At 33.8% G+C, this 16,764-nt stretch overlaps 1 protein-coding gene across 1 annotated transcript; it reads left to right on the top strand.

Moving 5' to 3' along the window:
• Window positions 1-4,502: 4,502 nt before the first annotated feature.
• Window positions 4,503-13,930, top strand: LOC134846748 (lysosomal thioesterase PPT2-A-like). Its single transcript, XM_063864137.1, has 5 exons — window positions 4,503-4,691; window positions 10,062-10,188; window positions 10,548-10,691; window positions 13,207-13,391; window positions 13,661-13,930. Exons 1-5 carry the CDS (start codon window positions 4,503-4,505, stop codon window positions 13,928-13,930), a joined length of 915 nt encoding a protein of 304 aa, XP_063720207.1.
• Window positions 13,931-16,764: the final 2,834 nt, after the last annotated feature.

Here is a 16,764-nt window from a genome sequence, read left to right as displayed (position 1 = left end):
TGTTTACAGCCTTTAAAAAGTCTGTTATGGAATGTTTGACCCATGTTTGGATTTGTTTTTGTTTTCTTGTAAATCGCCATTCCAAATATGAGATTTTGAAATCAATGGTTAAAAGGGGTGTCAGCGGCTGAGTCCAATTTTTATACAAATTTTATGCAAGCGTTATCAAAAAAGAATATAGACTTTTTTCCGTTTTAACAACTTGTTTAACAGAATCATTTGAATCACTTGTATCTTAGTTCATGAAGAAATCAAAATTCTTTGCGTCTTCAGCCACTTTAGCCTGGAGTTAACAATTATGCCTTGGATGGCAAAGATCTTGATTAGGACCTATTTTTTTAAATCTGGAAATATGCCGTTTCAAATAAAATTGGCGGCCATTTATTGGTCTGCTTATTTTTTTTCGTCTTGATGGTTATATCTTTCATTTGTTTTTTTTGCTGCGCTCATTTTTAATGTTGTTCTTAGTGTTTGATTTACTCCTATGTGTAACTTTACTTAAATTCCTTCATTTTGTTACAAAAAAATCCTTGTCCCAAGTCAATTGGGCCTAATTATCATCAACTTTATAACATAATTTTGGGTCATTTCAAGAGAAATAATTTTAACACTTTCTTCTGCACTTTTGAAGTTTGTTATAGGTTTACCAATCGGTTTGTTGAAATTTGTTTTTTCGTTTTGGAGAATGTTTTCAAATTTGCAAAAGTTTTTGATTTTCGCAACCACTCTTTCTCAGTTTCAGAAAATAGTATCAATTGAAAGACGACTTCCCTGTGTGCCTCAATACTCCCCTAGAGTCTTTTTCATCTTGAATCCTATGTTTAACGCCTTCGAAAAAGTGTGGGGGATTATTTGACCCATTTTTTATATAATTTTTTTCTTTTTCTTAGCAACTGCCCCTCTCAAATCCGAGTTTTTGGTTTAAATGATTAGAACTCTTTATAAAAACTCCCCTGTATAAACGGCTACACCCAACTTTTTTCTACATAAAAAGTTATGGGCCTCGGAATAACCCACCTTTTCATTTTTGACGGCTTTGTGATTATTCATGACTCTCGAAACTAACATAACAAGTGTGATATTGCAAAATCAAAGGAGTTGAAGGGCTTCGGGAAGCTCCCCTGCATAAGCGGCCACTCACAAAAAAAATTTTTAACACAAAAAGTTATCGTCATCGGAAAAGTCAAATTTTTTGGAATATTCTCGAAAACTTCCCTGCCATATCTCTGATTTTGGGTTTAATTCAAAGATAGGGTTGCGGGTAGCTCATTTGGTTATGCGACCACGCCCCAATTTTTCTGAATCAAAAGTTTATGGTATTCGGGAATTTTAATTTTTTTGACCGTTTTTTTGAAAGTTTTTTTAAAACTACCCTCCCAAGTCTGACATTTTAGGTTCAATCGAAAGTTTACGTTGCATAAATTCTGTCTGCGTAAGCGGCTCTGCCCTGTTTTATACACAAAAATGTATGGTTCACGGAAATGAAATTTTTATGTTGACAGTTTTTTGGACTTTTCTCCGTTTTGTTGACCGTTTTTTTGGACTTTCCTCGCTAGCTATTCTGCCAAATATGATATCATAGGTTTAACCAAAACAATAGTTTTTGAAATTACACGTTTATAATTAGCCATGCCCAATTTTTTGTGACTTTAGGCGAAAATCACCGTGCCAGTTCTCATGTTGTGCCTAATGAAGAAATCGGGTTTTGGGAACCTTTTTTGCTGAAAAGGCCACAATCTGCTTTTCGCCGATTTAAGTTATGAATTTTGGAAAGTCTTCTGACCGTGTTTTAGAACTTTTGACCGTTTTTTTAAGAAAAGTTTTGAATTTTGAATTTTTTCTATAATTGCCCAATCAAATCTGAGATGAAAAGTTCAATTCAAAATCCCGGTTGCAATAATTGTTCATACAGAAGCGGCGACTCCTTAGTTTTTTGTAAGAGAAATGTTATATACTTGGGAAAATTGATTGTCTCTTAAATTTTTGGGACAAAATTCAACTTTTGAAATCATATTTTTCGTGCCGCATGAGGCTAGCTGGGCCCCTATTTGTTTTTTAAACAAAAAATTTGTTTCAACTAGTTTTTTTCATCATATATTTTTTTCGAATTTTTTATGGTTGTTTTGTATCGCAAGCGGTGCGACGCTCCACTTTGCCTCTTCGTTGAATGTGTGCATGTCTGCTGCATCAGTGGCTATGTCTCAATTTTTCTACACAAAAGTCAGGATTCTCGAAAATTTAAAATTTGTGTTTCGTTGACCGTTTTTTGGAAACTTTTTGACTTTTCTTGAAAACTACCCTGACATTTTTTATGCTTAAAAGGCTACGACCTACTTTTGCAGAAAAAATTTATGGGTTACGGATAAAGAAAAGTCTAATTTTTGATTTATGATTGTTTTTCAAAAAGTTTGACTTTTGAAGCACTACTTTATTGGTTTCAAGCAAAAAAAATTGGGTTGCAAGAACTTTTTTTGCAAAAATTTTTTCAAGGGAAAAGATTGCGTCCCTGGGAAAGTTCTCAACTTATTTTATGGTTGAGAACTTTTGGATGTTTGAGATTCAAGATAAACCTTCTTACTAATTAACCCCCCTTCCTACCTTTTTACTAAACCTTCTTGACAAAATTTTAAAAACAGAAACTTTTATGGTAAAAGCTCTCAAGCCATGTACACAAGGTTACCCTTCGAACTGAATCCAAGTAAAAATTTCTACTTCCACTAAAATTGTAATCTCCACATGCAGTTTTTCTGCGATTTTCTTGTCATTTATTCTGTAGGATTTCTTATGAGAAAGTCACTGGCTGATGTGTTTTTGGACAACTTTACTATATTTGGTAAATTTTAAATTTCTTGAAAAACCAGGCTCTCCAGACCTGGTGTTTTGCAAATGTTTTATTTTCTAAGAAGCCCAGAGCAACACTGCAAAATTTTGATATGGTTTTTACCTGGCCAGGCCTGGCTCCTGGAATGGTTCTATGGATGGTTATACCATGGGCAGGTAACCCTGGACATGGGGAATTCTCGAGAATCGATTTCCTCTCAAAGCCGCTGTCTTTTTTAGTATCACGTGGGCAAAAAAATGCCCTAAATCACGAGGCAGTTTTTAGACAAAAGCACACCACGTTCGGAAAGTTTTGATGCCTTGTTTTATATATTGAACTGGATTTTGTAAGTAAAATTTGAGCATTACCCGCAAAGCACTTTCAGGGAAAAAGTGCCCTTTTATGTACCGTTTTTTTTTCGAAACTCTGATTGATTTTATTTATAAAAATCCCATTAACACCGTACTATAGGTCTGCAACAGTTTTGCAATTTTTTTTTCATCAAATGTAACTTTATGCATTAAAAAAACACATTGAATGTATTTTCATCAAAACCGAGTTAAGCAGCTTTCTTCAGTAGAAAACACTTTCAATATAAATAAAACATGTTGTCATATTATCGTTGGTGTTTTAAATAATCAATTGCCTTGTAGCATTTTCATTGCATTGGCGCCGAATATTTTTCTTCGATTTCAATTTCTTTTTGAAAAAGGAAGAAAATGTCAACGTATCATAAGTTTTGTGTTCACGTAAATGAAAACATTTCTGAGTGCTAATTGTAGCCAGCTCGTCTTCCTTTCTTCCTTAAATCATGCATAATATTAATAAGACGACTTGCAAGCGGTGAAGCTCTAAAATTAGCGGCAAATCAATCAGTCAATCAACTTGATTTTGCGAGGCATCCTAAAACTCTAAAAAAGACTTCCCATCTTGCCAAAACTTTGAGTGCTCTGACCATTTAAAACAAAAAAAAACATGGCGAAAAAATTCATTTTTTGATCACTGCTAGAATTTTTCCACTGGAAAAATCTAAATAAAAAAATCAAAAAAAATTTCTTATTTCAAAATTTTTTTTCTTAATTCAAAAAAAATCTCTCCAACATAAACCCACCACACCTAAGTTTAAATAGAGAAACTCTTCTCCCATCACTATTGCCTGGGCTACTGGACACAGGAATAGTTTTCATGAGTAATCTCAAACCCTGCGCTAAACATGAAAAATTATATGTTTTTGCACTTGTGATTATCAAAAAATAACAGACTTTAAAAATACAGCTAAAATCTTTACTTTGATGCAACAGCTGCTTGTTCACGATTTGTTCACGCAATAGTGAGTTGATGCAATTTTTTTGGGACTCGGTGGCGCACGAATAATTCGTGCAGTTTTTTTTGTTTATCTGCCAATTGGTGGATTATTACCCATCGCCTATATTCGCTAGCTTTATGCAGTTGAGACATTGTGTGTTCAGAGCAATTACTTTCGACGGTACCTTTCAAAAAATTCCTTAATTCTTAATTTATTTACGCGGCTATTGTAGCAATTTAATTACTTGCCATGAAGTTTGAACTTCTTTTGCTAGTTTTATTCGTCGTCAATTTTACCCGCTCATACTCAGTCGGAGGGCTTAAACGGGAACAGCGTAGACACTATTGGGTAACCGGTGCCAGGCCCGTGGTTTTCATGCACGGGGTAACTAGCAATGCCGAGAAAGGCTACACTTTATTGCAGCGGATCAGAGACGACTTCCCAGGTGTGAAAACATATGCGCTCACGTCGTTCGAGGACAATAAGAGTGTGTTAGAACTGAAGATTCAAGTTCAGGGGTTAGCAATAGAACTGATGCAGTATGTCAAACAAGCGGGAGCTGACGTGAGTTTTCTTGATAGTTACTCAATTAGTTGTTTCTTCCACCTAAAATTGGTCATGGTTTTTAAATCGACTGCTGGTATGTCGGTCATTATCCTCATGGATAAAATTCAGTTCCCGTCCTCCGGAATAATTGACTCAGTTCTCCCGTTGAAACGAATTCCCAATTTTCTTTTACCACCCTATTGGAGAGGCGGCAATAGTTACACAAAATTAAATGCATTTTCGAGCTTTACTCTCTAAAATGCCCATTTAAAATTTCGAGAAGCAAAGTTTTCGAGAAGCAAACTTTTCAAAAAGCTATTTTTTTAAAATAATTATGAATGCTAGGATTTAAATTATCCTGAATAAATCACATATTTTGTCAGAAAACAATTTGGTTGTAAGGATAAAACTAACATGTTGATGCTATTGTTACAGCAACGGAATATCTACAAAAGGCGCTAGATCGAAAAAAAAACATATACTGCTGATTTATAGATCTGTCAAAAGCATTCGATAGGGTAGATCATGAAATCCTACTCAACAAATGTAATCGGTATGGTTTGCGAGGACCTATATTTGAACTATCGAGATCATATTTAACAAACACAAAACAGTGTTAGTCATAAGGTTTCAGCATTCAAGACAATTGAACACGAAGTGCCCCAGGGCTCTGTTCTGGGACCAAATTTGTTTCTCATTTATATAACTGACCAACCTAATATTTGTGAAACTTCTAAGAAAACAATGTTTCCGATGATACGAACATCTGTGGCAGTGTTGACTTTAGTAAATGCTGTTTTGATTTGGAATAATATATAGTTTGGTTCACTAAAAATAAACTGACCTTGAAGGATCATACAACAGTTTGTATACAATTTTAAACAAAAGTGAATCGACGGCATTACAAGTTAAAGATCATTTGATGAACGAAAAATCAGCAATTAAGTACGTAGGCCTTCACTTACATCAAGAACGAAAATTTAAATCACATATGGTTGAGAAAATATAGCGGATCTACTTAACAATCTCCCCCCCCCCCCCCTATTGTACCTACTAAAGAATCCCCCCCCCCTTTCTTGAAAGGGGGGAGATTGTTAAGTAGATCCAATATAGCAAACATATATCAGTTCAGAAAGTTTTACAAACCAGGGACCTTAATGAAACTATATAGGGCATACATAAAACCTTGAATTCAAAATGGGGTCCTAATATACGGCACAGCTGCTCAATCCGAATTGAAAACTCTTCAACAGTTCCAAAATACAAATTTTGAAGAATTTTTCTGCTCAAAAGACAAGAGTCTCTTCAAAAAAAATAAACTACATCTTTACGAACATCTTTTCAAAGTCAATCAGAAATAACATAACACCGCCATATATAGTGAGTTTTTTCCCGAAATGAGTTTGGTGATCTTATAACAGAACCTAGTCAAAATAAAACTGTGAAAACGAGAATTCGAAGCACAAATTGAAACAAAAAACCTTTACCTTTTAGAATTTGAGTTTTGTTTATTTGCCTCAGCCATGTGATTTTTCGCTTTTGTTGAAAATGATAAAATTGGATCGCAAAAAGTCACATTCGTTTCTACACAAATTCTGAGATAACTATATTCAAGGTAATGATCAATTGGTTGAGTTTTTCTGTTAAGCTAATTTTTTTTCTCAAAAAACGTCAGTTTTGTACATTTCTCGCATCATTTTCTTATTTCTCACAAAAACAAAAATAAAAACTATTACTTTTTCAATTTTTTTTTCATTTCGCCAGTTTTTTTGGAAATTAAATTTGAAATCAAACTATTTACAATAGAAAAAAGACAAAAATGAAAATAGCAACTCTGTCTAGGTTGGCACTGATTATATAAAAAAGTGGAGGACTAAACAGAGCAGTTAGTTGATCCAAAACCAAACTCGTGATTATTATACGTTACCTCTTATGTTTTTTAAACTGTTATATAGGAAGATCACCAAATAGAACCCTTGCAGCTAAGTAAGTTTGTCACAATGACATTGATCATATATTCTGAACTTAAACAAAATATCCTTTTGCCAAAAATGCACAATCAAACTAGTTTGGTTTTTGCATTTTGCTAGTCGTAGCCTAATTCAATTTTTTCACTTTTTGGTTGAATTTGTTTTGATTTAGTTTTGATTGAACAGCAAAATGTAGAAATTATCATGGCATAGTGAATGATTACTTTTGAGATCTTGTTTTAAAAAAAACAGATGCTTAAAATGAAATACATATGTGATTAGTTATTTTGATTGCTTAACTGAAGTAGAGTTAGTGTGAGAACCGACTTGAATTTTTGATCAATCAGGTCTCCTGAAAACTTTTTATCTGAAGTCTGGTCGCATATTTTTTTCAAACACATTGGATCGTCTGCTGGACCATAAGGCTTTAAAAAGTGTCCAAGTTTTTGTCTCATTGTTATTTAAAAGCAGCCAATCTATACACATTCAGCCACGTTCTTGAGTACCACCCGAAAAACTGTTTTTTACAAAAATTTCTGTTAGGCCATTAAAAAATGTGCCGATGGCTGATTTTTTTTCAAAAATTGTGCCATGAAAATCGTTCAGCAAAACAGCAAATGCATAAGTTGGTCAAAACCTCCGACGAAAGCCAAACTGACAGTGAAGGAAAAGTAAACGCTCTTCAAAAAACAGTTCCGATTTTTAACTAATAGCCTTCTAAAATTTGTACGGTCGGAACTGATCGAAAAAGTGCCAATAGTTAGTACAGTTATTAAATTTGCCTTCAATAAATTGCCACCTCTTTCGCATTTTTGATCAAGAAGGGATATTCACCCGATTTATTTCACTTTCAAAAAAAAGTGGCATCAAATGTATCTAATCTACCGTATTCGTTAGTTTAGTTACAAGTTTTGTTATACTAACAAGAATTGCCAATGATTTTTGAATTTTCTCGAAACAGTTTAATAGAAAGTTGAATGTGCTGAACCAAAAAAAACTGAGTTAAAACGGACTGGTTTGATTATTATGAAAACGTGCTGAAAACTTATTTTAAAATTTAGCCAATACTTCATTCAAAATTTTAGCTTTTGATTGAGATTCGGCCGTTTATTATCAATTGGAATAACTGTCTTGGTTTTAAGTACTTAAAACTTCATGCAATCTCACAAAATGAACAGAAACAAATCTATTTTTGAGTTGTGATTAAATTGTTTCAATAAGCGTTACTATGCGAGACTTATTAAAACTAGTAATTTTTTTAAAAAAAATTTCTGAGAGAAATTTAGTTGACTAAATAATTTATGCTGCGTTTTCGAAGTCTCTCACTCATTTTATTTGAAATATAAAATTTTCATGCAAAAAAGAATACAAAAAACAACTCTAAGCAATGGCTCCAGTTTTTTAGAGGGGTTCCGCAACAGGAGGCTATGCTTCAATGAACAAGAAGTTAGCAACCCTTAAAACAATTCTCACTTCTATAACTGAATTACTTTTAATTATTTCGATGAGATAGTAAATGCTTCGTTTTTTAAAATTTTTAACTGCAATGAGCTTAGTAAGGCCACATAGAAAATTCGTGTTCAATTGCTTCTGATTTTTTTTTAAAATCTACGAAATTTAAGTTCAATAAAAAACAATAACGCTCTCGAAATACAAATAAACAATTCGTGGGAAAAACATGAAAAAAATGTTACTTTATATGAGGACGTAACGTTTCACTATTCTCAAAGAATATTTTCAATTTTTGAGTTTCTCAAAAAATTTTATCAGAAAAATACCAAACATAATGTTTTTGTTGAATTCAAAGAGTTTCCAGCCCTATATATTTTTTTCATGAGGACTTGAAGTATTAATTTTCTCAAATAATTTTTTCAATTTTTAAATTTCACAAAAAATTTTATCAAAAAAGCGGATTTTCAAAAAATTTATAAAAATTTCGTTGAACTTTTTTAGGTCGATCAAATTGATTCTTCAGGCGCTCTCAGCACTTATTACTCTTAGAACAATAGCAGACCGTATTTTGACCAAAATTTGAGAAAAAAACAGGTAAAAAAAACATTTTTGGGCAGTTTTTGTAAAATGTTGACCAAGAAAACCGCTTTTTTTGGCGCGCGCTCTCCCTCAAACTGAGTATGTTTAAGCGCCAAATTTTAGATTCGATCAACCAAAAATGGATTTCTTAAAAAAAGTCAATGGGGGACCTTTTGAGTCGGCAGGGGGTTGAATCCATGAGAAGAAGTGTCCGTCTCCGACCTCTTAAATCAGCTCCAGTTTCAAATTCAAATAGTTTTCAAGCCCTATATCTTTTTTTAATAAAATTTTTTTCTAAATCAACATTTGAGTTATCACTTTTTTTGAGTTTATTGTCTGTTAACTATGTATCTGATGCTGTACAAGAGAAAAATTTTATTTTATGAGATTTTCCGTTTTTTTAAACGTGTGCTTACCTGTATATGCAAATATAAAGTGTCCAAACTTTACTCGTCGGATATAAATTTTTCACAAGTTCCAGAATTTTTCATTTGGGTGTATTTTTCAGTCAAATAGACTCAAATAGGTCAAACTTGTCGTTTTCAAATCAGAATGAAATATTTTATGCCAGGATGTTTTAAATAATAAAAAAATTGGTACCAATAAATGTTTGACTGCACTAAGAACACGCTTTTAAGTGTGCAAATCACAAAAAACGTGATCGGCTTCTAATTTCGAAAATGGAAATTAGTTCTCAAATTTTTCAGAGAAATAATATTTTTATTTATTGACCCAATCTCAAATTAGCCCAGCCTCGCAGTTGAATCAATTCTCAAGTTTTCACAAAAAAGAAAAACTGCCTTAAAGAAAAACTCAGCATTCTTGTTATTATTTTTTGGTCAAAACTCAAATTAAATTGCTTGTAAGATGCAGGAATCTTTACGAAAGCTAAAGATAACTATACAAAATTTTTTTCGTCTTTTTGTTTTTAAAAGTTTTGATAGTTTTTGTGCTCGGTGTGGAATGAATACCAAAAACACGCTTGGAAGTGTGAAAATCAAGTAAGCCGTGATCAACTTCTAATTTCGAAAGTAGAATTTAGTTTTCAGATTTCTCAGCAAAAAAAGTCTTACTTGCTGACCCAGTTTTTACAAATTGAGTTGATTTTATCAACAAACTATTGCCTTCAGTGTGAAGTTTTTAATTTTTTAACATTGTTTTCAGTTTTTTAACATTGTTTTCAGTTTGAAGTTTTTAATTTTCGAAGGCCAAGGAGGCGCTAAATGAATTGAAGATAACTCTTTTTTTTTCTTGAATAAAACCAATTTATCATAGCTTAAATAATCATATTTTCTGTAATAAAATTTTTTGTTAGCTTTACTCGATCAATTGAAACCCATAGTAGATTAACTATTTGCGGCTGATCCCAGTTTATGCTTCAATTTAGGAGATTACGCTCATTGGCTACTCGCAAGGAGGTCTCATTAGTCGATTTCTAGTTGAAGAGTTAAACGATAACGGACTAGTTCACACCCTCATATCTTTAGCTGCACCCCAGAGCGGACAATATGGAGGTTTGATATAACTAGGGAAAAGTTTATAAGATTTTGGGACTAATTTATCATGCCATATGGCACGCTTGGTTTGTGAGACGGGGTGTTCACTCGGTTTCGAAATGGATGTTTAACCCATTCAGACTGAATAGAGTATTTTTCTAGCCGTTTTTTTTTATCTTGAAGGCAATCTTAATCTCCAAACCATTTAGAGGAGTGAAAGATTGTAACTTTAATCTTTTAGGTGGAGGGGGAGGGGAGATTGGCTACCAAAAGTAAGTTGGAAAAAGTTTTTTCGGTCTGAAGTTTTCGGCAATTTTTAAAAAAACGAATCAGGTCTTTTTCTGAACTGTTCCATTAAATTGTTCATGTGGTTTTAGCCGGCACATTTGACAAGCACATACATGATCTGTTGTATCTTATTCTTGGTCAAGAAAAAACAACAATGCTTCTTAGTTTACTTGGAGGAGCCACTGGACTATTTGATACCTTGTGCTCTAACGAAATTAGCATAGATGTTAAAAGTAAGTCAACATGAAATTTTGAAACACATTGAATAAAGCTAATTACATTTGAAAAACAAGACCCATGTTTTAAGCTGTTAAAATATATCACCCATAAATGAAGGGGTCAGGGATTATTTCCATGAGGTTGTCGCTGAGTTGGTCACACAAGTTATATTTAGGATCTGCTGGTCTATTTGTGTTGATCCTTTCAAAGTTTGCTAGCAATTTTTTGTGAGCTTTAGTAAACTTGTTTTTTCTTCTTCTTCCTCTTTGTTTTCTGTTTTCTTAAAATTTTCCTCTATTATTGCACAAGCCACTTGTAGTGTGATAGTATCTGCAATTTTTTTCCGACCTAAGTCGCAAATAAAATAGTTACTTTTGGTGGCACTGTTTAATCAGGAGGCTGCATTGGAACTGTAATATCTTGTGCTTTGATCTTTGATTCGTAATGCGGTAACAAACTTGATGCTTTTTCATTGATCGATTGATTCAAAGTTTTCATTTAATTTCTTTGCAGCAATTTACTCAAACTAGATGAAACTATTGCTTTTGTCGTCAGTTGAATTTAGTACGGATTTAGGATTTTTATAAAATCTTTTCTGCTTTTTCAATAGTTGACAAACGTAGTTCAGACTCTTTTATACGTCGTGATGATTTAGTTTTTTTTTTCAGGAAAAACCTTACAATGATCTAATAACTACATAAGTGCATTCATAAATAATAACCAATTTCTTCTTCTTCTTGCTTCAGGAGGCCCTGGTCAGTGCTCCGCACTGATATGGGCACGACCCATCCTTCTGAGGTATGTGAACAGGTATCCAGGGTTGTTGAATAGGCTTTCCATGTCGTCATCTTGTCCGGTCAGTTCGAGATGACGACATGACCAATTAATGAAAGTCCTTAAGTATATGTACACTTTTTGCTGAACGGCACAAATTACTCTCCATTTCAGGAAAGAGGAAATAGCGCAAACAGAACATTGTTAATTTCTATTTTAATTCTTGAAAAGATTTTTTTTTTCAGATTTTCCAGTTGGTTAAATACTATTGATTCAGATTTCTCGTTTAAAAAGTTTTTTATCTAAAAGTTGCCTATCATAAGTTGTTTAATAAATTCAAACAACTACAAGACTGCTCGTATCAGGGCAAAGCCCTGAAAGTTCCGACTGCCTTTTGAGGTCTATGGAGCATTAGTAAGATGAAAAATTTCATGTAATAAAAAAAATAAAACTTTTTTTTTTGAAAAAATTTGAGATTTTATGTAAAAACATCCCCCCCACACGTCATATTAAGTACAGAGTGATAGATTTTGCGCCTATTAACAAATCAATTATGGCATATAAGCTTCCTTGACCCAATTTAGAACGATTTCTAAGACGGATTAAATCTCGCTTACGCGTTAATAGCGCGAGATTTTTCGCGCGTTAATTGTCCCAAATTGGTCAAAATGGCAATCTTTAAACCCCCATAACTTTACGAAAAATGATCACAGGTAAAATATCTTTTCAAATTCAACCTCAGGACAACAATAGCTTTCGAATGATATAAAAAAATTCCGTCAAAACGGCTAGTTAAAAAGTCGAAATTTGTCTGAAGAAAAAAAAAACCCACCCCGAGCACAAATATTCCGTTATTTTCGTATCGAAAATCAGAACAATAAGGCAAAATATTTTTACTTTGAAATACGGAAAAGAAATTTTTTTTAATAGGCTAGTTTTTTTTCCTGTTTCTTTGCGTTCACTGACACTTATTCAATGCGCTTTTGGCTATGTTTTTGTATAGGCTGACCAAATTGATGTTCCGCGCTTTTTTATTTGTCTACAAAAACCCACACCAACTTTAAAGAAAAAACAGGCCAAAATGGATGTCTCAAACTAGTAACAAAGAGGGGAGCTTTTGGGTGGCTAGGGGTTCGAATCCCCCGTAAATCAGCTACTGGTCGGTAGAACTTTTTCTGTTTGATTCTGAAAAAGTTTTTTCTTAATTCCTACAGCTTAAATTTAATTTTTCGAGGTTTGAATTTTGATCGTTAAATCATAATTTGTTGATTACTTGATTTGAAGACTGTGTGTTTTTTTTATAATATTTTTAATAGCCGAAGTTTTGATGATTGGTTAATTTAAAAATTGTTTGTTACCATCGTTTTGTGTATAGCTTTTAAGAAAAGCCTCAAGTAGTTTCAACCTCAGACAATTCTCTTTTAAATTGTTTGCAAGTAAATGAACAATTTTTTTTGAAAAAATTCATTAAATTTGTTCACGCTCAAATTCAATTTTTCGTGGTTTGACTTTTTATGTCTTCTAAGTTCCTCGGTTTCTTTGTTAAAAGGAAGGCAAACTCCACTATCAAACAGTGAAAGTGTAAAAGTCACAAAAAACGTGATTAACTTCTATTTTCGAAAGTGGATCTAAGGTTTCAGATTTCCCAGCGGAATAAATTGTTTTTGAATTTCAAAAAGCTTCGAAACCATTTTTTAAAGTTTCTTTGCATTCATAATTGACCTTTTTCAACCGTCTGTTGGCTATATTTTTTAGTTCGAGATCTACATGCCATGAAAATTAACAACCTTGACCAAATGTTAAGTGTGTGCACGTACTGGAGGAACCCGCTCAAATTGATGTCCACGCGCAAGAATAACTCAAACTATTTCAGCACAATGAACAACGAAAATATCCAAACCGCAAACAAACGATATAAAACTAACTTCGCCAACTTGAACGTAAGACTTCTCTTTTGCAGATATATTGGATCTCTTTAAAATGGTTCCCTGTTGCAAAAAGGGAACATTTCATTACTAGATGTAAAATCCACATATGTTTAGCTTCACCAGCGGAGTTAGTTCGCCGAGAGGTGGGGCGGCTGCTCCTCTTCCCTCAATTCTATTTAACAATATTTTCTAATAAGAGCTACTCCCTGAAAATCTTCTCTCTGAAAAATATTCTACTAATTTTGTCAGACGTCTAGTTGAATCTTAGAGTGGTATTTCAGAAATTGGTGCTTGTCGGTGGGCCAAACGATGGAGCTATTACACCATGGCATTCGACTCAGTTCGGATATTTCAAGGAGGGGTCCCTTAATGAAGTTGAGACTATGAGGGAAACCAAGATGTTCACTGAAGACTCTTTTGGACTGCGAACCCTGGACGAGAAGGGAGCCATAGTCATGTGTAGTGCTTACACGAACCATACTATGGTCGTCGAGGACAGTGATACATACGAGAGATGCATCAAGCCATACATTGGAGTGGGTTTTTATTAATTTTTTCCAGCTGGTATGGGTGCGTGTTCAATTTTTTGTGGTATAAGGAAACTAATTGGAAAAAAATATATATGTATTCTCAATTTAAGCCTTAAATTCAAATAAAAAGAATCCTTAGAAAAGTAACTGAAGAGCATTACCATAAAATCGCGGTGCTCTGAAATTTGTTATCTTTTTCTTAATTTCTTTCGTGTTTTTGCTTTTGTGCAAATGTCTGGTAGAAAACTTCAATCATTTTAAATCATCCCAAGGTGTGAAAATTTTGATGTTTCTCCGACATACGCTGAAATGTTTTTTTTTCACGTTTTAGACGCCAATTGACAAACGACGGACGAAAGTTATTTACACCATTGTGCACCATTTCCAATGATTGCCCCTTATAATTTTTAAAAATCCAAGAACTAAGATTGAATCACATGTAACTTAATTTCATATATATTGGCCCGTAATTGCATGTAATCGATATTTGATAAGTATAACCAATATTTATTACGAAACTTTATATTCTGAAAACGTAAATTTAATAAACGTTTTCAATCAAAACGCTTTGGCTTAGATCCATAACATTGATTCACAAAACTAAAATTTTTTATTAAAGACCAATGAATGAAGCAAAAGCGCTGATTAAAGTCATATGACTTTGTTGCCTTTTTTTTCAGGAAAAATTATAGAACTTGCTCCTGTTCGAATTGTTTTTACGCAGTTATAATTAATAACAAGTTACGCAAAAATCCATATAACGCAAGAAAATCCTGGTTATCAAAGTTTTTGGACTTTTCAGTTGAATAAACATAACATAATGACTCAGTTTATACAAAAAATCATCAGTTCAAATTCGATTCAAATTTTTTAGTGTTGCGATAAATGTGAAAAAATTTGCCAATGAGACTAGACTATCTTAAAACTTTCTGAATACTTTCTTAGGTGTTGAAAAACAAAGTTGTTTTCATTTATATAGGTAGTTAATAAAAGTGTGCAAATACCACAGGTAATCTAAACTAACTAAATTAAGTTAAAAGATTAAAATAAGGTATTGAATTAGAACTGACCGATGTCTTAAAAGAACAACTAGTGGCGCCAAGTCCACTGGACGTCAAACGGCAAACGTTGACCGGTACGTAATTATCACATAGAGGTCAAGGTCAAAACATAATGAAAGTACATAATCACAACATTCCCCACTGCACGAAAAAATTTTATCTGAACTTTCCCTGGGTAGATAATATCACACATATACTTCATTCTACCCTCACTCCACGAGGGCCAAAGTTGAAAAAAAAGTATCAGCGTTTAGCACCAATGGAATTTACAGAGATAAGACAAATTAACATGGAGATGACTATGAGATAAAATTTACAGGCTACCTACAAAATGATACAGATATATACAGCGACTAGACAATTGTGGAATTGTTATGTTCAATAAGGGTTATATGACATATAAACAAATCGAACTAGCTAAACTAAATAGGTAACTAAGGTAAAATGTGTTCGTCTCAGAACAAATGTACAAAATCGCTAAAACTAATAATTGGTAAATAAAATGAAATGAATAACCAATAGTAAAATTCTCTTAGAATTCACTTAAATAAGAGAAGTTTAGTTTTTTAAGAAGTAACATTAAATGTGTCATGACAACTGTTGGCGTCCTTTCTCACTTCCGTTTCTATGATCGATGATATGTCGCTCCCCTCGTCATCTTGGATATCCAGTACGCCTTCTACTAATGGTGACCATAGGACTGCAATCATCGGTATTATAGAGGAACGGGTTGAGGTTGATCCTTGTGTTGTTTCGGCCACCAGCGTTGGTTGGGGTAATAAGTCTTCTAGTGGTGTCAAGTAGGCCGATGGGGACTCTAATGAATATGCTGTTTGATGACTTTTTGATGCTGAGAAGGTTATGAGGGGTTCTCCGAATCAAGTATTTCCGTGGTTGCCGCTCCTGATGACACCTGTATTATAAATCGCCTGTCTCCGTAAAATTTTTGGGGGCCTGGATTTTTTCTAGGACGTGGCTCGCTGCCCTTCGGGACTTCTACTGATGGATTCTCTGTGGTTTTCTCTGGTGAGCTCTCAATCCTTATGGGGTTATTGCTTGTGCCCGCCGATGATGCGTTGATAGTCTGTGAAGCAGTTTCGTTTGCGAGTGATCGTCCTGACTGATTGAAGCACTATCACTACTAAAAGTTTGAGAGTTATGTAGAATCTCCGAGTCGCTTCCCAAATAATCCTCTAAAACCTTATCCTAATGGTCTAAGTCTAACGAAGAATCTAGGTCCGAATAAGCGGATTTTGAGCCTTCAAAGCTTGGTACTTTTGTTCTCCTGCTTTTTGTGGCCTAAGCTCCCGTTGATACGTAAGATGTTGATGAACCAGTTTCGTTCGTGTCTCTTGTTTTTCCCTCTTGTCTGCTACTGAGTTTTCCAAATAGCCGATCTCTATATTGTCATTTGTTCCCCAGTCCTGTGCTCTATCTCTTGACATTATTGACTTCCCTTAACCTAAATTAATGGCGTGTGAAACCAGTGATTTCCAGAATGTATTAGGCGGTCTATTAAAATGTTTAGAAAAAGATGAGCATCCAATGGATGATTGTTTCGTTGAACGAATATTCCAAATGATTTTATCAATTGCCACGTTTAATGTTGGTTTGGGTTCGTTAAACGACATTGCCATAAAATTTGCTTTAATTGTGTAGATGAGGCGTTCTACGACTCCATTTGATCTATGATCTCCGACTGTACATAAAATTAGGTTAATCATGTTCTTCTCACAAAAGTTTCTAAAATCGTTCGAAATAAAGCATGACCCGTGGTCGGCTCTGATAGACTTT

Source organism: Symsagittifera roscoffensis, chromosome 5 (assembly GCF_963678635.1).
Source record: "Symsagittifera roscoffensis chromosome 5, txSymRosc1.1, whole genome shotgun sequence".
NCBI lineage: Eukaryota > Metazoa > Xenacoelomorpha > Acoela > Convolutidae > Symsagittifera > Symsagittifera roscoffensis.
This window is presented reverse-complemented; position numbering and strand designations above follow the sequence as displayed.